The sequence below is a fragment of the Callospermophilus lateralis genome, chromosome 6 (genome assembly GCF_048772815.1).
Source record: "Callospermophilus lateralis isolate mCalLat2 chromosome 6, mCalLat2.hap1, whole genome shotgun sequence".
NCBI classification, from domain to species: domain Eukaryota; kingdom Metazoa; phylum Chordata; class Mammalia; order Rodentia; family Sciuridae; genus Callospermophilus; species Callospermophilus lateralis.
Window position 1 is genome coordinate 2,368,138 of NC_135310.1, and position 24,162 is coordinate 2,392,299.

Sequence of the window (24,162 nt, forward strand, 5' to 3'; positions counted from 1 at the left end):
ATGGGATCCTTAAGCCCAAGGTTTTCCTGCTGGATGTTTAAACTATTTTTTGGTGACTGATTTAGCTGATCTACTAAATCTTCTACTTTACCTTCAAGCTTCTGCTTGGTTAAATGCAAATCACTGAGGCTCTGTGCATTCCCAGTCAACTTCTCCTTCTGCACATGCAACTCTTGGGATATGTTCATTTGATCATCCTCAAGTTGATGAACTCTCTTTTTTTCATCATCTAGTTCTTGTTCCAACTTCTTGATGACAAGGTCTTCTTCATTTTGTTGTTTGGATAGCTCATCTTTTATCAAAATCATGTGCTTTGTAGCTTCCTGATTCGGATGATCCAGTTCTTCTAACTCAGCTATCAGCATTTTCTCTTCATTGATAGTCTCATTCAGTTCTTCCTCCTTTGCCTTCAAGTGAACTTGTAAGTCTAGTAATCGTACATTCAAATTCATGTCTGTTGAAGCTCTGTTTTTCATGACTTGATGGTCACAGCTCAATTTTGACAGTGACATCTGAAGTTCCTCTTTTTCTTGACTCAATGATGACTTTTCTTTTTCTAAAGCTTCAACATGCATTTTAAGTTTCAGATTGTCTTCAGCAAGACGGTTATCCTGGTTTAAGCCATTTAGTCTCATGATTTCCTTCTCAGCATCAGCCAGGGCTTGTTTTAGCCTGAACACTTCTTCCACTGCTGAACTCTGAGGAAGGATTTTTCCCTTTTCTGCCACAGTAGAACTCTGCTCCAAAACTGACATTTCATGCTGATGATCATCTATGTCTGGACTTTGGTTTGGTTGAAGAGTCTTGATAGCATTTTGTACTTTGCAGATTTCACTTGTGTCAGAATGATATTTTCCCTGAGCCTCAGCAATCTGCCTCGAGTGACCAACTTCAGGTTCATATCTTGCAACTTTAATTGACAATCTGCTTGTTTCTTGTCGTGATAAAATTATGTCACTAAAATCCATGTCATCATCACGGAAGGCGGAAAAATGACTACTGATCCCGGAACCGAATGGAGCCAGAGCAGTTGTTGTTGGTACGCCACCAGCTCCTGAAGGTACCCATTGAGCAGCTGCCTGTAGTTGAAACACTTGATTTTGCAGTACAATCTGTCTTGCATTAAGATGGCGGCTGATCTCTACCTCTTTCTGTTGCAGTTGATATTGGTAACTTACAGACTGATGGTTTATTTGCAGCTCTGATGCTTCATGCTTTTCTTCCAGATCAGTACAATACTTTTTCAGTCTTTCATTCTCACATCTTAGTGTGGAATCAGTAGTTTCCATTTCCTCTTCCCAGCAATGATGTAATGCTGCTTCTGGGTCTCCTAAGTCATCCAGAAGTATTTCCCTGGTGAAGCTGGAGATATGGCCAGTGAGGGAAGCCAAGCTGCTCCCCACCTGACCCAAGAAGTGGCCCAAGCCTGAGACCAGGCCTCCAAACCAGGACGACATCGCCGCCACTTCAGTGATCCATGGGACCAGCTCCAAACACCGCGTCCATCACCGTCCACTTCTCTGCCCCGAACGTCCTCCAGCGTTGCTAGGGTCAATTATGACCCAAGCGCTCAGAATTCCTCACAGCGCGAGGTTCCTGGGGCTCCACCAATACCAACCATCCCTCCCTGCCTCTAAACTCAGAAGCCGGTCCTGGGCTTTGACCGGGGGCTGGCAGCCAGTAGCACACTCACCCCCTGCAGGGCCTCTGCTTCTTCCCTGCACTTGCCTGTCAGCTATTGGCTCACAGGATTGGGCAGGGTTGGCTGGGAGGAGCTAGAGATACAGGAAAGTGTCCTAGTTTGAGTCCAAAGGCACTCCCACGAAGAATCAATGTTGTAGTTGAAATCCAAAGGTAGTTCACTGGACAGTTCCCTCTTGTCTGGGAGAGGTGGATTTTTTGTTGCTTTCAGTTGCATTCAGTTGACAAGGTGAGGTCTCGCTCCATTACAGAACGCAATCTATTTAATTAAAAGTCCCCGATTCAAAAGTAAATCTCACCCCAAAACACCAGAGTAATTACCAGAGTAATATTTGGCCAAATATGTGAGCATCATAGCTCAGATGGTTAATTTTATTTAACATATAAAATTAACCATCACAAAGTCTTAATCATTCTCAGAATTCAGATTATAATATGGATTAAATGTCACTAAAGAACCATCTTTACCCTTTCCAAAAATAATTTTTTGCTCTTAATCTATAAATGTTTGAGTTCATTTTAACATTATATGGTCCTTGTAAGTTCTGATTGAAGTTCATTTAAGTGCTCAAAAATTCCACTTCAATTGCACTTAAGAAACTTTGTTTTTGAGCCAAAAGGTTGATGTTCACTTAACCTATTGTTGTTTATCAATGCCAAATATAATCCAGGTTTGAACAGTGCAGAGTGAAATAAAAAGTTGAGAAATTTTCTACTATGCAGGAACAATCCTAAATTTAAATCCCATACCTAAAGTTAAGGATCAGAAGGAGTTAAGAAAAGGCCCTGCTTTCCAAGGTGTTTAAATTCCAACAAGTTAATGAAGAGGCAGTTTTGTAGAGTTGGGGACAAAGCAAAGAGATGAAGCACATGGGATGTAACAGGCATACCAATTGGGACCAAAGCAATTTTGGAGCTAAACTGACAGAATGCATTTATAAAACCTCTCTCACTTGCAAGAGTTGAAGAGTAAATGAGAACATAGTGTGTAGTTCTCACCTGATGGCTGGTGCAGAGAAAGTGGCCAACAAATAGAGCCTGCTGCCATTTTGTTCATATTTGCTTTTTGTTTTGTTTAGGATCATTTTCCTTATTACCCTTTAGAAGGGGTTTGGGTTTGCTCCCATTACTCACTTCCCAGAGCCCATATTCAGGAGACTCTTTTCCTTGAGCTCTTCTTTCTATATGTGTCTTCAGGGAGCAAATACTCAAGGTGGCAGAAATAAAATTTTAAGAAGGAAGAATTTTAGGAAAATTAATGGTTAAATAGATTCTAAGGATTATATTAATCACCTCATAATGTCTCTTGCCTTCAAGATAGAGCAAGTAGACATAATTCCTGCTATCAGAAACTAGTGACTGCATTTGTGTCTTGTGCTAGAAAAGGAAATCTTCTTTGTCTTTCTTATTCATCTCCAAATCTGAGAGAGAAATCAGGCCTGTATTAGTCAATCTTTCTTCATAAAAGACTAATATAAAAATTTAAGCCCCTTTCAGCATCTGCTGAAGTTGAGAATCCATGCTATATCCAAGCTGTGTCTACTGTTGAAGAAGCCATCAACAATACCAAGTATCCTTTTCTCCCTTTTGACCATTCCTCCTGTGTGTGTGTGTGTGTGGTGGGGGGGGTTGTGTTTGGGTGTCGGTGTGTGTGTGTGCGTTTTAGAAGGCACTACATAAAAAAAAAAATAAAGATGTTGTGTCCAATAAAGGCTAAATAATAAATATTTTTTTAAAAAAGAATTTAAAATGTCCATAAATGTTATACAAACTGTGAAATTAGATGCTTTCACATCTAGTGACTTTTATAACTAGGACAAAGAATTAAATGTAGTTCTGCTGTGTATAAAATGATCAAAATAAATCACCAATATCATAAAGAAAGTTAAGTCTTGCCTATGTGGAAGCGATTGTTAAAGTCATGAGGATGGAGGATTTCACTGAGAAAAGAAGGCACATGGAGGAAAAGGAAGCTTCAGTTTTTCAATTGCTTATTATGTTTCAGCATTGGTTTGTTCTTTCCTAGACAGTATTTTATTTATTTAGTATAAAAATTTGGGTTGGAATATCTAGTAGAAGAACTGGAAGAAAAAAAAAAAGAGGAGAAGGATTTGAAGAAGAAAGAACATGAGAGGAGAAATGGATAAAGAAAAATCATGATATTGTTTGTGATTAAGGCAAAAGGAAAGATGGTGGGGGCAAAGGTTGGTGTACATGGTCAGATGCTGCATGAGGGGCACATTGAGGATGAAACCTGAGGAAGTTGGTTATTGATGATCTTTGTGGTTCATGGGGAGTGAAAGTGGGATTTCAAGGTAGTCAGGATGAGCTGCTCAAGGTTCAAGTCAGCATTCAACAAAGATAGTGCCTTTTCCTTCATATCCCCTTCATGCTACAGAACAAGTCCTACTTCCCCTCATACTTTATCTCTTGTAACTTTCTCCTGTGGTCTTCTGTCTCATTTCCTTCCATGTTTCTCTCTCTGAAAAAGAGGACCCTTGGACCCTGATCCTCATTAAGCACATATTTATAAAATCCATTCATATACTGAATGCTGAAAAGGGAACAATGAAGTATTTTCCTTTCTAGTAGTTCTGAATATTTTCTTTATGTCAGAGACTCTTCCCTTTTATATATGTATAAATTGGTGATTTTGAAAAAAAAAATGTCATTTAAATTTAATCTGTGAAAAATCACTAGTTCAAGACAAGTGTTAATTCTTACCTTGAGAGTTTTTGTTGATGTACATTAAGGTAGTCAGTAATTGATATATGGTTGGGTTATCTCCTGTTTTGCATTGATTTCATGGGTTTATCATGGAACTTTTTCTTAGGCAGATATACTTTATACTGATGCATTACATTTTCTTTGATTTTTCTTTCCTAATATTTATAATCTAGTGGGTGCTAGGTTTTTATATCATTTCTTTCTTGCTTCTATTGCCAAACTGCTTAATACAGGCTAAATGAAAATAATGTTATAATAAGAGTGGAATGAGTCTATTGTTTTTCTGAAAATCTTTCTAAGTTATTCTCTTGGTTTCTGTTTCAATTTACAGCCACAGAAACTAAACAAACAACACCCCTCTAGGGAAGACAGGAATGTAACACACACAATGCTTATGGCCCTGTGAGACACATTTAGATTATTAGGCAGGTGAAGAAAGGTCTTAAAGGGAAAGGTTGATTTTTTTCCCATTTCTGTCTTGCACAGTAAGACAATGACAGCTCTTTGTGTGATTTTATAGTGTACAAATGTTCCAGTAGAGTAGTCACCGATTTAATCAATCATCCAGATGTTTAATCAAACATTTAGATATTTTTGTCAACTCTATGTGAAATAATTTAATGCCCCAAAGTGACTTGTTATTATAATGTATAGAAGAATTGAACTATGGAAAGTATTGAATAGAACCCTTCCATACAACCTTAACAAAGAAATAGAAACTAACACACACCCATCAATTCTTATGGTCATGCTTATTTACAGTGATAATTTGAACTCAACAAAATTTGTTTTGTTCACAGAATCTAAGGCTTTAGTATAAGGTGATATTTTGAATATTTCTTCAGTTGTATAAATTGGAAAAATAATGTGAATTAGTAATTATATTTTATGTCTGTCTTACTGTAAATCAAGTTCAAAGCATGAAATGTCACTTTAATTTTTATAAAACAAATTACTTGTAAAACTTGTAAAAATATTAATAGTATTTCTTAGGTCAACAGATGTTGCATACAATACAGGATAGTAGTGCAAAGAATATGGAGGTCTTAGAAACAAACCATCTAGTTTTGAATCTCAACTAAGTTATTATTCATAACTTGATCTTGGGTAGATTTCTTGACTTTCCTAATCTGAAGTTAATTCATCTGTAGAGCTCAGTGTCATTGTAAAAATTAACTATAGTGAATATAAAATGCCTGGCACTTTATAGCTTATAGCTCTTATGCTTTTTCTAAGTTCTCACAATAGGTACAGTGCTTTAAAATCATGAGTTCTATTTATCTGGAAAATAAGCCTCATAGTGTTCCTTTGCTCTCCTAAAGTATACATAGAATGTGCAACTCTGTAGGGCCAATATTATTACCTTACTCCAAAAGTATACTTTTAACACCGACAAGGTTCTTGGTACTATCTCAGCAAAGGAATTCGTGAGGAACAAACAGACATAAGTTCTGTCCAATTAGAAAACTAATTTAGAAGAAAGAATAAATAAGTGAATAACTAGATGAATAAGTACATATTATAAAATACACTCTACTCAAAATGTACAATTACTGCAAGGAAGCAGAACTGAAATGCCTGCTTTGCAATAGATAGTCCAAGAAGAGTCTGAGTCAATGAAATATCATCTGTTTCTTGAAGCATAAGTATGCTTAACACGTACATTAGAAATTATATTATAATTAGAAATTATATTTTATGTCTGTCTTACTGTAAATCAAGTTCAAAGCAAGAAATGTCACTTTAATATCCGTAAAACAAATTACTTGTAAAACTTGTAAAAATATTAATAGTATTTCTTAGATCAACAGATGTTGCATACAATACAGGATAGTAGTGCAAAGAAAAGGGAGGTCTTAGAAATAAAACGTCTAGTTTTGAATCTTGACTAAGTTATTATTCATAACTTGATCTTGGGTAGATTTCTTGACTTCCCTAATCTGGAGTTAATTCATCTGTAGAGCTCAGTGTCATTGTAAAAATTAACTATAGTGAATATAAAATGCCTGGCACTTTATAGCTTGTAGCTCTTATGCTTTTTCTAAGTTCTCACAATAGGTACAGTGCTTTAAAATCATGTGTTCTATTTATCTGGAAAATAAGCCTCATAGTGTTCCTTTGCTCTCCTAAAGTATACATAGAATGTGCAACTCTATAGGGCCAATATTATTACCTCACTCCAAAAGTATACTTTTAACACTGACAAGGTTCTTGGTACTATCTCAGCAAAGGAATTCATGAGGAACAAACAGACATAAGTTCTGTCCAATTAGAAAACTAATTTAGAAGAAAGAATAAATAAGTGAATAACTAGATGAATAAATACATATTTTAAAATATACTCTACTCAAAATGTACAATTATTACAAGAAAGCAGAACTGAAATGCTTGCTTTGCAATAGATTATCCAAAAAGAGTCTGAGTAAATGAAATATCATCTGTTTCTTGCAGCATTAAGTATGCTTAGCAGGTAAATTATGAAGAAATTTACAGTTCTAGGCAAAGAAAACTGATGTGTGAACTGTATCAGGAAAGAGTTTTTTTCTGCATTGACAAACTGATACAAGACGGGTGGATTGGAACGTCAGAATAAGGGGAGGCAGATCTGAGATCCCAGTGGAGGCTGTTGGAGTGGAAAAGACAAGGCATCAAAGGCATTTAGAGTAGCTCAGGTTTAATGTTTTGTTTTGTTTTTTTTTTTTTTCTGGTATATAGGATTGAACCTAGGGCCATTAAACACTGAGTCACATTCGCAACCCTTTTTTAACTTTTTCTTTTGAGACAGGGTCTTTCTAACTTGTATAAAGACTCACAAAATTGCTGAGGCTTTCTTTGAACTCCTGATGATCCTGTCTCTAAATAAAATACCAAACAGTGAGATCCTGTCTCTAAATAAAATACCAAACAGGGCTGGGGATGTGGGTCCAGAGTCCCTGATTCAATCCCTAATAGCCACTCCCCCCCCCAAAAAAAAAGACATCTGCTCTCTTATCTATTATGTAAATCCTTAGTATAGTGACATAAATGTTATCTGTTGTTGTTTAAACAGTATAAAGGATACATAAATTTTGGCTTCTATCTCAGAGCTGAGAGTGTTAATCTGTAATCCAAATAGAAAGGTGGACAAAAGACAGGTGAAGGGTAACTTGCAGTTGGTGGCCCAGGTGGCTCCACAGAAAGGTGAATTGGATCATGAGGTCAAACCTCATCAGTGGATCAATCCACTGATGGGTTTATAATTTGACAGGATTATTGGGAGTTGGTAAAAACTGTAGGCAGTAGGGCATACATTTGTTACCAACTCCCAATGGGAGGGTAGGTCATTGGAGTTGATTCCCTAGAAGGGGACATCTCATTCCTCAGATCTTTCTTTCCCTCACTGGTGTTTTTTTTTTTTTTTTTTTTTTTTTTTTTTTTTTTTTTTTTTATCTCTATGAGATAAGCAGCTCTGTTTTGAAGCCAGGCTCCCTGGCTTGTTGATGTTCATTTTCTCCTGGTGTCTTTAAATATTCTTTCCCTTATACACATCTATATACAAATTTCACCTTATAAGATTTCCAATCCTAGCAAATTAGAAGTCATCCTAATAATCTCGTGTTAATTTAATCCTCTCTTTAAAATGTTCTCTCCAAATACAGATACCTTCAGAGGCACTGGGGATTAGAACCCCAACATATTAATTTGGGGCAGGGACACTCTTCAGCATATCCCAGAAGAATTTTTCTGATTATCAAATCTCAAATGGGAAAGAAAAAAAAAAAGTACTCTAAAGGTAACTGATAAAACCATTATGTGCAATGTGTGGGGCTGGTTAGTTATTAAGTAACAAAGACATGCAAATACATACATAGAGTACACAATAGATACAACCATTTTCATTAGCCAAAAGCACATCGCCTTATTTAGAGAAAGTGATAGAGCAAATGAACAAAATGTCCTGAGTAACTTTTATGTATAGACCATTGCTTTCAACTACTATCTCTCCGTCTTTCTCTTGCTTTCTCTTTTCTAGTCATGAATTTGAATTATCAAGAAAATATTTAAAATAGTTCAGAGAGTTAACCCTTCTGAACCACAGAGATCATTTCTTTTTTTTTTTAAATTTTTAAGGAAACATTAAGCATTTTACAATTTTGTCTCTGTCTACTTTATTTTAAGTCTCTTAAGAGCATCAAATATATTTTATGTGTCATGGACTCCAAGAGTCTTACACAGTGCTAGCTTAGTAAAGACACATGAGTGCTAGTAAATATTGGTTGGATAAAATGATGAATAATTTCAGATAAGTTAAGTGAGTCATTCAGGAGAATTATCAGGAGATTTCAAAACACAATTTTGATTGCTTTCAGGTGAGCATTTGATTCCCCTACACTGTTTACTTACATTGAATTTTTGAGTCAGTAGTTTTCTTTGTGTTATGAACTAAAAGTGAAAAGGAGAATAAAGAGAAGTCACTTGAACAATTAATCCTATATAAAGACAAGTGCTTAGTCATCTTTTCTTACTTTCCGACTCTAATTCTTATGATATTATTATTATTATTATTATTATTATTATTATTACTGTTGCTGGGCATTGAACCCAGGGCCTTGTGCATGATAGGCAAGCACTGTACCAGCTGAGCTATATCCCCAGCCACTTTCTGATTATTATAACCATATTCATTACATGATATTCTTCTATACAGATTTACCCAGAAAAAAAAAAAATTATAATCCTTTCCATTGTATTCTACTACAACTATAATCTTACCTATTATTTTAAAATTTGAAAAATGTTATGTAATTGTCTGTTTCACTTTGTTTGAGAAATTTATATTATTTGTATCTTTGGCAATTTGAAAGTGATTCTTAAATTTTACTCATAATCATTAACTATAGAATGGTATATATGCATTGTAATTTTATTCTATACACTTCCTAGGGTATCTTGCTAAAGGGTCCTCTGTAGGAAAACTAACATTTAATTTAAAAATGCTCTTACTACTTGAAGAAATCACTTGGTGCTTGGCAATAGCACTCGATACCTATGAATATAGTTAAAATAAGAAGACATATAGTTTTTTTGAAGACGATATAAAGATGACTATAACGATCTGAAAAGATGTTGGAAATCATTAGCATTAGGGAGATGCAATCTGAGACCATCTTGAGGCATCATCACACTTCACAGGTTAAACAAAGAAAACCAAAGTGGTAATACCAGATACAGATGATACAGGACGCAGAGAAACTGGATCTCTCATACCTTGCTGGTGAATACTGAGAATGGTACAGCCACTCTGAAAACAGGTCACTAGTTTCTTAAACAAGTAAACCTACCCTTATCACAGGGCCCAGCTCTGACTCTGGTGGATGTTTATTCCAATAAAAAGGAATGAAATGTTCACCCATGCAGCAACTCAAGTGAATCCCAAGGATATCATGCTGCATGGAAAAAGGCCAATCTCAAAAAGTCATATAGTGCATGATTCCATTCATAAAACATTCTTGAGATGACAAAATTATGGAGAGGGAGAAAAAGTTAGTGGATAGTGATGGGGGTGGTGTTGGCAGTGATCTTGTAAAAGGGTAGCAAGAGGGAGGAGAACTGGAGGACATTATATTAAGCAAAACAAGTCAGGCACAGAAAGACAAATACTGCCTGTTCACACTTACATGTGGAAACTAAAGGTGATCTCAAAGAAGTACAAGAAAGAATAGTGGTAACAGAGCCTGGGAGAGGCGTGTGTGGGTGTGTAGGCAGAGAATGATTAATAGGTGCAGGGGTGCAGATGGATGGAATGACTCCTTATGTTGTGTAACATGTAGGATAACTACAGCTCACAATAAGTAATATTTCAAAACAGCTAATAATGAGAATTTTGAATGTTCCCCACACAAAGAATTGGCATGTCCTCTGTGAGAGATATGCCCATGACATGATTATTATACATTGTATTTATATATTGAAATGCCACTGTATACATATATTACATGCTATGATTACCATATGTAAACTCTACACATACACACAGACATACACACAACAGAAAATAGAAAGTGGAAAGAGAAATTTTAGTGGTAATGGAATAGTTCTCTATCTGGTTTGTATTGGTCACTACACAGATGATACAATGTCATAGAACTACAACACATTGTTCTAACATTGGTTGGTCTTCCTAGTTTTGATATTGCACTACAGTTGTATAAGAAGAAACCATTGGGGAAACCGAGTGGAAGGTACATACTACTGTTCTATACTTCCTTGAACACTTTCTGTGACTCTATAATTTGTCAAAACAACAAAATCCCTTCACTTATTTCTTCCCATCTTGAACTGAGTTCTAAAAGAGGCAATACACTATTTTCTCTTTCTTTCCTCAATGCAATTTTCCATTATTTTATGTTACCATTGTTACGTTCTGGTGGGTTTCAAAACTCACTAGGATTGAGCTTTCTCAGCAATGTTTTCTGCTTTTGTAACAGTAAATACAATGTTATGAAGAAAAAGTTTTGCAATCTCTGTACTCAAGCATAAGGCTAATTAATACACAGAACATAGTATGTTCATTCAGGAAACAGATATGCTTACATAGAAGGAAAATTTATTTTTAAGATAAACATTCAAAATAATGTATCAAATAGCTGAAGTAGTGATAGCTATCTATTTTTAGAAATATATAAATCCTCGCTTTTGACAAGTTGGTTATACTCAAGACATTACCAAATTGTAACTTGCTTTCATATTCTATATCACATATTTAATGTGAACAGAAAAATAAACAGGAATAAATTTTCAATTTATTCCCCAATCAAATGAAACACTATACAATGAAATGCTTTGCATTTTCATTTGTTGCACAGATGTGTCTGGAAGAAACTTGACTTGAAATCTGGGATATCTAGCCATCAATTATTCTCAGTGTGATACAGAGGATATACTTTTTAACTACTATTTTTACTGCTAAAGAATCCTTGAAAGCACTATTCAGGGATGATTGGGAAAATTTTTGAAATAAACAGTGAGATATTTATCCACTAGAGATACTTGGCTTAGGTCACAAGTTTAGAGAATAAACTATCAACTGTATACCAAGAAATCTAATTAATTTATGATTTTTCCTTATAAAGCCTAAGGGATCACCTTATTTGTCAAAATTCTTTCAGTCTCTCACAAAAACTAAAAAATCAACATCCCAAGGAGAATTCTGATAGAACACTTAAATTGTTAAACATTTCTGCATATGAACATTTGCTCTAAAAATATTTTTATACTTCTCTCTCTGTATATATTTGTTGAATGTCTTTATGAGATAAAATATAAAAAGTGTTCCTGTAAGAAACTTTTTAAAACTTATTAAGGCCCCTTTCTATATAATAAAGCAACGTTTATATTATTACTTTTATCATCTTCAATTCTTGGCTATTCTTATGTGCAGAAGTATATATTTTAGGAAAACTATTTCAACAAATACTTTTCCTTTTAGCTTCAAGTCTATTATATACTTTACATGGAGCTTAAAGTGCTGTATTGTTCTAGGAGCTGTTTTTCAGTCTTTCTTTTCATGATATGATATGCCCCTTAATAAATTCCATGAGAACAAAGCTCCAGAGTCCATAATCCTGAGGATGAAGTGGCCTGTAGGGGGATATTCAAGATGAAGTTGCTATTACTTCTGTATCCAAACCATCAAATTCCTTTAGAAGCATTAATCCTGAATATGAAAGGAGAAGAAATGTGTTGCCATATGACAATACTGTTCTTGTAGCCAAGGTGAGCTAAGGTCCTAGGCCAAAGACTACTGTGGTTTAGCCTTCCTTAGTGTGGCTCAGCCTTGCTCACTGTAAGTGCCACCTCCAGCTTCATATGCTCCCTGTGCTCAGCACTGGCCTACTCTTGTATAAAAAAATAAAAGCTGCATTTAGCCCTAAGCCTTACATAAAATAGAAAATGTATTTCTTAACTTAGTGACCCAGATTTCCTTTCAATGGGAAGGAGAATATCATCCCTTTCTTACTGGTTAATGGAAATTGCCAGGTAAAGTATGTATAATCACTCAAAACTCCTAAAGTAATTAAACTACTGAATGGACATTCCACATCTCTCCACCACCACTACTCTTAGTCCTCATGCACACACACACATTACCGCCAAAGACCATTAGCTCATGTCTTTATGTAACCAGCCCTAGCTAAGAGCTGAGATTGGCACTGTGAAATAGATAGAAATATTGGTTTGAAGTCCTGTTGCTTTGGCATTTTCCAGAACATCTTAAAATGTCAGTGGTGAATATATGTTCAAATATTGTTGTCTGGCAAGTTGCCCAGAGCTCCAAAAATAAGATAGAATAAGTCCACACATTTCATTAGTTACTGTGAAAGTTCCATCAAGCTTATCAGTTGGTTCTTAAGTCCCATTAGTTAAAGTCACCTGACTAGTTTTTCAGTTGTCAACTCTATCATTGTCCTTGCCTGAAGACCACAAGGTGTGTGTCAACACAGATGGACCCAAGGATTCAATGAAGCACTCCCTCTGCTTGTCAATGAGAGGAACTCTCTGTGGCTCCCACACACATCCTCAGGTGGATGGGCACTCCAGGATTCCATACCCTCATTTGCTTATTCATCTTGATCTGATTTTGTTCTGTATACACATAAATGACTTGGAAACTCTCAGCGTGGCTGCTAGAGAAGTAAGTCAAAGGGCTTCCTAAGCCTGAATCCAACTTAGGTCTTTAGAAGCAACAATTGAACCTCTTTCTCTTGCTCTACCAGGATAGGAAGGATACAGCACTATTTCCAACCAGTTCCCTAATTAAAATACCTTCAGAGTTGTCATTGTTTTTTAAAGTAGTTACTAAGCTGATTAATAAGATTACATAGACTCAGCATCTCTAGGAAACCATAACAGGTAGAATATGGAGTTAGAAATGTTATTTTTAGCCCATATATTACAGCAAGAGATTAGCACTTGTGAAATTAGATTGTTGAAAAACTGCCTCATGAGGTTACTGAATTTCTTTATAGACCCGAAGATACATGAATCTCTGCACATACACAAATGAAAGTCCACACATTTTTTGTCAGGACAGTCATTTTGCATAAGATTCATTGGTATCTAAAACTCAAATTCAAATTCATTATGTGTTTGTGCCACTGGTGATTTGAATGACTTTGTGATCAATCTCAATTGCATAGGTTTAAAAAAAGATTGTTTATATGATTTTTGTTTGTTTGTTTAGGTATGGGATTAAACCCAGGGATGCTTAACCACTGAGCCACATTCCCAGTTGTATTTATTTTATTTTGTTACAGAGTGTCTGTAAATTGCTGAGGCTGGCTTGGAACCCCTGGAATTAAAGGAATCTGTCACCACACCCTGCTAAGTTTACAAGATTTTTTTTTTTTTAATCCATGTCCTCATAAGACTAAGCCTTGATAAACAGGTAAAAAGTCCGATAGATAAGCACAAACTATTTTTAAAATAGTTTTCCTAAAGATCAGATTATTTTGAAGTTATAGAAATCATATTATTCTTTTTGTTTCTTTTAGTAACATCATTGTTTGGTGCATTACAATTGTTCAAAATAACGGCCTTTGTTATTACACATTGGTACCTTCAAATGACCTAATTTGGGTTATTAGATTTCCCAGTACCTTCTCTTTCTCCTCCCTCTCCTCATGTCTGGAAATCACTTATTATCATCCCTGAGAAGGACATGAAAAAAGGAAATAAATTGCTGGATGACAGTTCTTCAGTGCCAAGGATCATTCAAAGTATCACCTACAGTGCATTGCTCCAAAATTGGGGCCAGAGACGAGGAAGCTACTCTGGTTAACTGTTGCAGGGTTTGATCAGTTCAATGGATTTTGGTCTTTGTTATATTTTGCCTGTCCCAGATAAAAGTTTTTCAAATGGACAAGCTAACCAGAAAAGCTGCTCCAGTCCCTTCTGTCCAGTCTAGTCTTTCTTACTCTAAGCAAATCATCCTAATGTTCCTCCCCAGCAACTGAGGAAACAAAGACTGATGATAGACATGAAAGAAAACTCCATGTTTTTATATCATTTGATACTCACTCCATGTCCATAAACTACTAAAGTGTTAGGGTCTGTAAACAAGTCAGGATGGCGCCTGGCATTTTGCCAGAGGGAGTGGTTTGTGAAGGAACGCCAGGGAGCCTTTAAGTGTGGAGATTCCTTATTGGTTGACTGCTGTATCTAGTTTATGTTGATTAAGATAAGCTGTGTGGAATGTATATATACCCCTCCTGTCCTACAATAAACAGCTCCCACTCCTGCTGTATCAATGTACACAAGTTGCTCCTCACACCCCGGTTATTTTGCTGCAGCCGGACTGTGGCACTAAAGGTTTGCAATAAATCATCTCAAATACTATTTCATCTGTGCTCATAAAAAGTAGACACATTTTAATTGTTGGAACCTTTTACCTCTCTTGGGACCGAGGCCATTATTGGTTGGTGGCTGAGGTGGCCTCATGGGTTCTTCCAGAGCATTTCCGTATACATGACCTGGCTGGATTGGTGTTCGCAGGCTTTTAGCCTCTGCATGGGCTTTTGACCTTCGTGCTGCCTAATGGTTGAATCTGAAATCTTCCTAGGCCCCTTAGTGATAGTGACGTACCTGCCCCTTCTTCGTTCTTCCTACTGTCTCTTCCTACTCCCTCCTTCTATCACTATATAAACTTGTCCCTGACAAAATAAAGTTGAGACTGTTGCACCTTCTTGGTTGTCTCCTCTCCCGACTCAGTGTGATTGTGGGCCAGGTTGGGTGGCAGGCCAGGTTGAGATACTTACCCTCTAGCTCAGCCCAGGAGAAGCTAGTGTGCTTCACTACCTCGGTCAGAGGGTGGTTCCCACAGCTGGTGCCTTGGAGAGGACAGGCTGATCCTGCCTGCCTCCCGTGTACCCTTTGTCACAGGGAGCGACATTAATGTGAGACCAAATCAAATCCAGGGATAGACATTAATAGAATATCTCAAATAAGTATTTAATAAAAAGGCTAGCAAATTCAGGGTCTTTAATGAAACTTTAATAAAATTTATGAGACAAGGAAACTGAAAGCACAATATTTTCTTAGGAACTTTTCTGTTTGGTGTTATCTTCTTTACAACATAGAAGCTTTTCCTAAGAATGCAGGGAGTATGAAATTTCTAAGGCTCTCTTGCTGTTTTCTCCATTAAACCCCTGTCTTAAGAATCTTGAATCTATATTAATCTTTGTAATTTTCTGGCTACCTATATAACATGTTTTTCTCAAGCATGCAGTGAGGTCGCTGTTTCCAAGAGCTCTTCAATTCTGAAATATAAGAAGTGTGTTTCCAGGCATTGAAACCCAAAGTCTCACCTAGACACAATGGAGTGAGCAGAATACATAAAAATCTCTCCTGACAAATCTGAACTCTGCTTTTCCCAACCATGTGAAGTCTATTGGAAGAAGATTCCAAGTAATTTGGCACGTCGAAGCAAAATATATACTTTGATATTCTTCTCAGGAGTTAGCCATGTTATGTTGCAGGAAGGCAGATTTTAGTGCTGAATTTCTGATTGTATCCCCCCAAAAGTTGTTCCAGGCATATCATGCAAGAATGTAACCTCCAAAAAATAAATTATAAAGGGAGAAAATTAGACTTCAGAAGGCTGGATAATATTTGCATGTTCATGCATTTTACCACACATCAGACCTTCTTCCTTCTTCCTTGCTCTGATGTGAAGCATGTGCTTTCATTTTTCATTTTGGCTTAACATGTTATCATTTAATAATAATTCAGTAAATATACTTAGAACAAGAAAGTCACCTAATGACTCATGTCTTAGGGATGGTTTCAAAAAAAATTAATTGTGCATTTTGTACCATAGAGTATTCCCAGTGTTTCCTAGAATTGTTGCAATTGATGCTGGAAGCTTCGAAATAGAGCAGAAGGCATAAGGTCTGTGGCTTGTGACCCTTCCCAAAGTATGTAAGATCGGTAGACATTGAATGCAAACAAAAAACTATGCATCATTGAAGTTTTTCCTGTCACTAAAATGCTAGCAGAGCTCAAGGAATTGTGAGTCCCTTTTTCTATAGTACAGGAAAAATAAGAAATTTCAAGACTTGAGTTACCTACAATTTCTGAGAACGTACCTTGGTACTTAGAAGGTTCTCAACTTAAAAAGAAATGTCATCATTTTCCATAGCATTTGGAAACTTTCCATAGGTTGGAAACTTTACTCTCAGAGGTCATCAGTTCTCAGATATTTATATGTTTTGAATACTTAGCCAATCTGACTTTGGGATGCATCTTCCAGTTGTTGTCTCAGTGATTTTGTTCATGCCTAACAACTGATGGCATCTTAATTTTGGTAAAATAATGTAAATGTTAAGGTGAAATTTAGAAATAAGAAAGGAAAAGCTGATATGGGTAGCTACTGGGTGTTTTGTCTTCCTTTTTTTTATTTTTGTAAAGTGAAACAAAAGATAAACCAAAAGTTTCTATCTTAAGTTTGGTAAAATCAAAGAGGAGAAAAAAGAAGATAATATAGCTAATACTTCACTGCCACCTGTAATTTCTAAAACAACTAAGAGCATTTTTATTAAAATTAACTTTGTTGACATGTATATTAAATTATAGAGTAAATATTAAATAATTCAATCTATATTATATTATTTAAATTTACTTTGTTAAATTGTATTAATTTAAATGAAATTTAATGAATTTTTAAATATAAATCATACTATAATTCAAGTTAATAAACAATATCAGTTAATAAAATAAATGTAAATCAAACAATAGTATTAATAAAAGAAATTTAAACAATACTAATTAATAAAGTAAATTTAAATTCGATTAATTTATATTAAATGATAATATAATTTATATTTAAAAATATATTAAATTTAATTTAAATTAATTTTAATAAAAATGTCCTGAGTGGTTTTAGAGAGGACAGGTGTCAGAGAAGTATGTGCTATGCAATCTGCTTTTTCTCTTCTCTGATTTCACCTACTTAAGATAGAAACTTTTGATTCATCTTTTACCTTAGTTTATCAAAAGTTTGTAACTACTACTATTTTAAGCTTTTCATCTTTCAAAAACTGTTGTTAGCTTATTTCTCTCCCCAACTTGTTTTGATCTACTGTTGTATAAAATGTGTTTATAAGAATTATTGTAGAGCCCCCAATAGTATGTAGATAAACAGTCCAGATATTTAATGATGCATTCTTACTAATTAACTTTTGCATTGGCAATGGATCATGTGATCCCACTTTGGGGTTGACTCATAAAAATACTCTTCCTTCTGGACATATTTAACATCTGGAAAACTGGATTAATGTGAAGTGACTTTTCTGTAGAAGTGGAAATAAGCAAAATGGATAGGGGTCATAGAATTGGGATTCAAAGCATCTTAGAATTTATCCACTAAGCTTCATGTTTAGGTCCTCCCCGTTGGAATTTTCCCTTGGTAGTTGTACAATGTTATCTTGGATAAAATAAATATTCTCAACTTTTTGCAACATTATATTTGGTTTTCATGTACTCTAAATCTGAGACCTCCTTCTTATGGGTTGGATTGTTCTTGTTTCCTGTAATTACATGTATCATTTTTATCTTAATGCCATTAAATTTAAGAAATATTATTCTTTTTTTAAAAAAAGAGGTTGGAACTAATGGTTCAAGAATGCTGCTCTGTACAGTTGCTCACAAAATTACATCAGAATTGATGACTGGTGATGATTAACTGCTACATTGGAACAAAATTCTATAAACAAAAAGTGCTACAAAAAACAAAACAAATTTTTAAAAAAGTACTATGGCAAAAAATCACAACAACAAGAACTCAAAAAATAAAATAAAATGCCTAGTACCTATACACTTACATACACCCGCTTTTTTGCTTTCTCTTACTGACACCACCATGATCTTTATGCAACAACTGCTCCATTTTGTCCTTTGGAATGTCCAGAATGCTCCCCATCAACTGCAATACTTCAAGACGTTTGCCTTTTGGTGCCTTGAAATGACCGATCAAAAGGTTTCTCATGAGGACCTTGTCTAGTTTTCCTTCTGTGCTGTTGACCAAAGTGGACAATTTCTGTTGTGCATGGTCCAACATTTCTTTTCGGAGCTCGTTTTGTTTTTTCAGTTCTTCCATCTCTTCTTCCTTGAGATCTAAGTCTTCTCTCAGTTTGGAAGCAGAATCCAACATAGCATTTGCTTCATGCAAACGTTCCTGCAATGATGATACTTCTCCTTCTAGCTTTTCGGCCTTGTTCTTCCATTCAGCTACCAACTGTTTTCCTTTGGCTAGTTCAGCAGAATGCATAGCTTTCTCTTCTTCTTGGGAGTGCTCTAGGTTACTTGATGACAGGGCACACTGCCTTACTCGTTCCTGGCAGAGCGAAAGCTGCAGTGCATTCTCATCCCTCTGTTGAGAGACCAGACTCAACTGTTCCTGCAGGGACTCTATCTGCACACTGGCTTGATGACTTGCCTTAGAAGATGTAGCTAGCTTCTCCTCCAAGAGTGTGACTTTCTGTCTCAGTTGAATCTCTTTGTCTTCCGCAGCCAATATTTCCTGGGCGTAAGACTCTTCTGATTCCAAGAGCTGGCTGCGTAGCCTTTCTAGCTCCCGGTTTAGGCGTAATTCTTGGTCCTGTAAGTGTTGAACCTCTTTTGTTCTTAGGATTTTTACTTTGGTCTCTTGAAAAATATCAGAATTCAATGTTTGAGCATCTCCTCTTTCTCCAGGCAACTGGGCTTTTATTTTTTCAATAGTTGTCTGCAAGTTCTTAATCTCCTCCTCTTTGTCTAAAAGTAACTGGCTATGCGCAGCATTCATCTGCTCATATTGGTACTTCAATTCATCCATTTCCTCCTTCTGCTCCTGTAAAGACTGAAGTAGTTGCATTTTACGCTGGTTTTGATTTTCAATTATATTCAGATGGTCTTCAATTTCATCTTCCAGATGATTTTTGACTATATTCAGTTGAGATACCTCCAATTCTAGTTCTGTGATAGCATCAAGAGCTTTAGGCTCAGCCACTGGTACAGCTTGATTTTGCTGTTCCCTAAGTGTTTCCAGTTCGAATTGCAGATAGTTGTTTTCTGCTTTCATGTAGGTAAGATTTCTGTCCTTTCTTTCAATGACTTGCCTTAAAGTTTCATTTTCTCTTAAGGCCTGAGAACACTTATCTAAATCCTTTTGTAGTTCTGAATTTTTTTCTTCGAGTTTTTCAATAAAAACTTCTTTCTCATTTAGGACTTGTTTCAATTGCTCCTCGTCTTCTATATAAGATGCCAAAATTTCCTCCATTTCTTTTTCATCAGCAGTCATTTGCTCAATATTCTTTTTGAGTCCTGCTATTTCAAAGTCCTTCTCTTGATTGAGTTGCACTACACACTCGTGTTTCAGCTGTAAGGCAGAGGTATTCAAATGATGTGCATTGGAGAGTTCCTGAATAGTCTGCCTGTGATTATTTGCTTCTTCCAACAGTCTTTTTTCTGCCTGGTGAAGTTTGGCTTCTATCTCTTCTTTGTCTCTTTTTAGAGTCTCCATGATAGTGTCTTTTTCTTGAGAGATTTGATTGTTAGCAGCAATAGATTCTTCCAACTTACGCCTTACATCTTCACGTGCTAAAATCAACATTTCATTTTCTGTTTTGAGATCAATAGCAACTTTCTTTAAATTTTCATTGAGCTGTTCTACTTCAGAAAGATTTTGCCTTAAGTTGCCAATTTCTGCTTCCCGTTCTTTAAGCATGTCATCCTTACAATGACTGTTAGAGTCTTCATTCAGAGAACTTCGGTACTTACTCTTCAATCCAGACAGCTCATCTTCAATTTGTCTAATGGGATCCTTAAGCCCAAGGTTTTCCTGCTGGATGTTTAAACTATTTTTTGGTGACTGATTTAGCTGATCTACTAAATCTTCTACTTTACCTTCAAGCTTCTGCTTGGTTAAATGCAAATCACTGAGGCTCTGTGCATTCCCAGTCAACTTCTCCTTCTGCACATGCAACTCTTGGGATATGTTCATTTGATCATCCTCAAGTTGATGAACTCTCTTTTTTTCATCATCTAGTTCTTGTTCCAACTTCTTGATGACAAGGTCTCCTTCATTTTGTTGTTTGGATAGCTCATCTTTTATCAAAATCATGTGCTTTGTAGCTTCCTGATTCGGATGATCCAGTTCTTCTAACTCAGCTATCAGCATTTTCTCTTCATTGATAGTCTCATTCAGTTCTTCCTCCTTTGCCTTCAAGTGAACTTGTAAGTCTAGTAATCGTACATTCAAATTCATGTCTGTTGAAGCTCTGTTTTTCATGACTTGATGGTCACAGCTCAATTTTGACAGTGACATCTGAAGTTCCTCTTTTTCTTGACTCAATGATGACTTTTCTTTTTCTAAAGCTTCAACATGCATTTTAAGTTTCAGATTGTCTTCAGCAAGACGGTTATCCTGGTTTAAGCCATTTAGTCTCATGATTTCCTTCTCAGCATCAGCCAGGGCTTGTTTTAGCCTGAACACTTCTTCCACTGCTGAACTCTGAGGAAGGATTTTTCCCTTTTCTGCCACAGTAGAACTCTGCTCCAAAACTGACATTTCATGCTGATGATCATCTATGTCTGGACTTTGGTTTGGTTGAAGAGTCTTGATAGCATTTTGTACTTTGCAGATTTCACTTGTGTCAGAATGATACTTTCCCTGAGCCTCAGCAATCTGCCTCGAGTGACCAACTTCAGGTTCATATCTTGCAACTTTAATTGACAATCTGCTTGTTTCTTGTCGTGATAAAATTATGTCACTAAAATCCATGTCATCATCACGGAAGGCGGAAAAATGACTACTGATCCCGGAACCGAATGGAGCCAGAGCAGTTGTTGTTGGTACGCCACCAGCTCCTGAAGGTACCCATTGAGCAGCTGCCTGTAGTTGAAACACTTGATTTTGCAGTACAATCTGTCTTGCTTTAAGATGGCGGCTGATCTCTACCTCTTTCTGTTGCAGTTGATATTGGTAACTTACAGACTGATGGTTTATTTGCAGCTCTGATGCTTCATGCTTTTCTTCCAGATCAGTACAATCCTTTTTCAGTCTTTCATTCTCACATCTTAGTGTGGAATCAGTAGTTTCCATTTCCTCTTCCCAGCAATGATGTAATGCTGCTTCTGGGTCTCCTAAGTCATCCAGAAGTATTTCCCTGGTGAAGCTGGAGATATGGCCAGTGAGGGAAGCCAAGCTGCTCCCCACCTGACCCAAGAAGTGGCCCAAGCCTGAGACCAGGCCTCCAAACCAGGACGACATCGCCGCCACTTCAGTGATCCATGGGACCAGCTCCAAACACCGCGTCCATCACCGTCCACTTCTCTGCCCCGAACGTCCTCCAGCGTTGCTAGGGTCAATTATGACCCAAGCGCTCAGAATTCCTCACAGCGCGAGGTTCCTGTGGCTCCACCAATACCAACCATCCCTTCCTGCCTCTAAACTCAGAAGCCGGTCCTGGGCTTTGACCGGGGGCTGGCAGCCAGTAGCACACTCACCCCCTGCAGGGCCTCTGCTTCTTCCCTGCACTTGCCTGTCAGCTATTGGCTCACAGGATTGGGCAGGGTTGGCTGGGAGGAGCTAGAGATACAGGAAAGTGTCCTAGTTTGAGTCCAAAGGCACTCCCACGAAGAATTAATGTTGTAGTTGAAATCCAAAGGTAGTTCACTGGACAGTTCCCTCTTGTCTGGGAGAGGTGGATTTTTTGTTGCTTTCAGTTGCATTCAGTTGACAAGGTGAGGTCTCGCTCCATTACAGAACGCAATCTATTTAATTAAAAGTCCCCGATTCAAAAGTAAATCTCACCCCAAAACACCAGAGTAATTACCAGAGTAATATTTGGCCAAATATGTGAGCATCATAGCTCAGATGGTTAATTTTATTTAACATATAAAATTAACCATCACAAAGTCTTAATCATTCTCAGAATTCAGATTATAATATGGATTAAATGTCACTAAAGAACCATCTTTACCCTTTCCAAAAATAATTTTTTGCTCTTAATCTATAAATGTTTGAGTTCATTTTAACATTATATGGTCCTTGTAAGTTCTGATTGAAGTTCATTTAAGTGCTCAAAAATTCCACTTCAATTGCACTTAAGAAACTTTGTTTTTGAGCCAAAAGGTTGATGTTCACTTAACCTATTGTTGTTTATCAATGCCAAATATAATCCAGGTTTGAACAGTGCAGAGTGAAATAAAAAGTTGAGAAATTTTCTACTATGCAGGAACAATCCTAAATTTAAATCCCATACCTAAAGTTAAGGATCAGAAGGAGTTAAGAAAAGGCCCTGCTTTCCAAGGTGTTTAAATTCCAACAAGTTAATGAAGAGGCAGTTTTGTAGAGTTGGGGACAAAGCAAAGAGATGAAGCACATGGGATGTAACAGGCATACCAATTGGGACCAAAGCAATTTTGGAGCTAAACTGACAGAATGCATTTATAAAACCTCTCTCACTTGCAAGAGTTGAAGAGTAAATGAGAACATAGTGTGTAGTTCTCACCTGATGGCTGGTGCAGAGAAAGTGGCCAACAAATAGAGCCTGCTGCCATTTTGTTCATATTTGCTTTTTGTTTTGTTTAGGATCATTTTCCTTATTACCCTTTAGAAGGGGTTTGGGTTTGCTCCCATTACTCACTTCCCAGAGCCCATATTCAGGAGACTCTTTTCCTTGAGCTCTTCTTTCTATATGTGTATTCAGGGAGCAAATACTCAAGGTGGCAGAAATAAAATTTTAAGAAGGAAGAATTTTAGGAAAATTAATGGTTAAATAGATTCTAAGGATTATATTAATCACCTCATAATGTCTCTTGCCTTCAAGATAGAGCAAGTAGACATAATTCCTGCTATCAGAAACTAGTGACTGCATTTGTGTCTTGTGCTAGAAAAGGAAATCTTCTTTGTCTTTCTTATTCATCTCCAAATCTGAGAGAGAAATCAGGCCTGTATTAGTCAATCTTTCTTCATAAAAGACTAATATAAAAATTTAAGCCCCTTTCAGCATCTGCTGAAGTTGAGAATCCATGCTATATCCAAGCTGTGTCTACTGTTGAAGAAGCCATCAACAATACCAAGTATCCTTTTCTCCCTTTTGACCATTCCTCCTGTGTGTGTGTGTGTGTGGTGGGGGGGGTTGTGTTTGGGTGTCGGTGTGTGTGTGTGCGTTTTAGAAGGCACTACATAAAAAAAAAAATAAAGATGTTGTGTCCAATAAAGGCTAAATAATAAATATTTTTTTAAAAAAGAATTTAAAATGTCCATAAATGTTATACAAACTGTGAAATTAGATGCTTTCACATCTAGTGACTTTTATAACTAGGACAAAGAATTAAATGTAGTTCTGCTGTGTATAAAATGATCAAAATAAATCACCAATATCATAAAGAAAGTTAAGTCTTGCCTATGTGGAAGCGATTGTTAAAGTCATGAGGATGGAGGATTTCACTGAGAAAAGAAGGCACATGGAGGAAAAGGAAGCTTCAGTTTTTCAATTGCTTATTATGTTTCAGCATTGGTTTGTTCTTTCCTAGACAGTATTTTATTTATTTAGTATAAAAATTTGGGTTGGAATATCTAGTAGAAGAACTGGAAGAAAAAAAAAAAGAGGAGAAGGATTTGAAGAAGAAAGAACATGAGAGGAGAAATGGATAAAGAAAAATCATGATATTGTTTGTGATTAAGGCAAAAGGAAAGATGGTGGGGGCAAA

General features: G+C 36.4%; 1 protein-coding gene across 1 annotated transcript in view; it reads right to left on the bottom strand.

Annotated features, from left to right (window-relative positions):
* The window catches only part of LOC143641809 (thyroid receptor-interacting protein 11-like), a 55,209-nt gene extending 53,752 nt beyond the window's left edge, over window positions 1-1,457 (bottom strand). The window contains exon 1 of the mRNA XM_077109629.1: window positions 747-1,457. Within this exon, the coding sequence (XP_076965744.1) occupies window positions 747-1,457 (711 nt within the window). The remainder of the gene's footprint in view (window positions 1-746) is intronic.
* Between the last annotated feature and the right edge of the window lie 22,705 nt (window positions 1,458-24,162).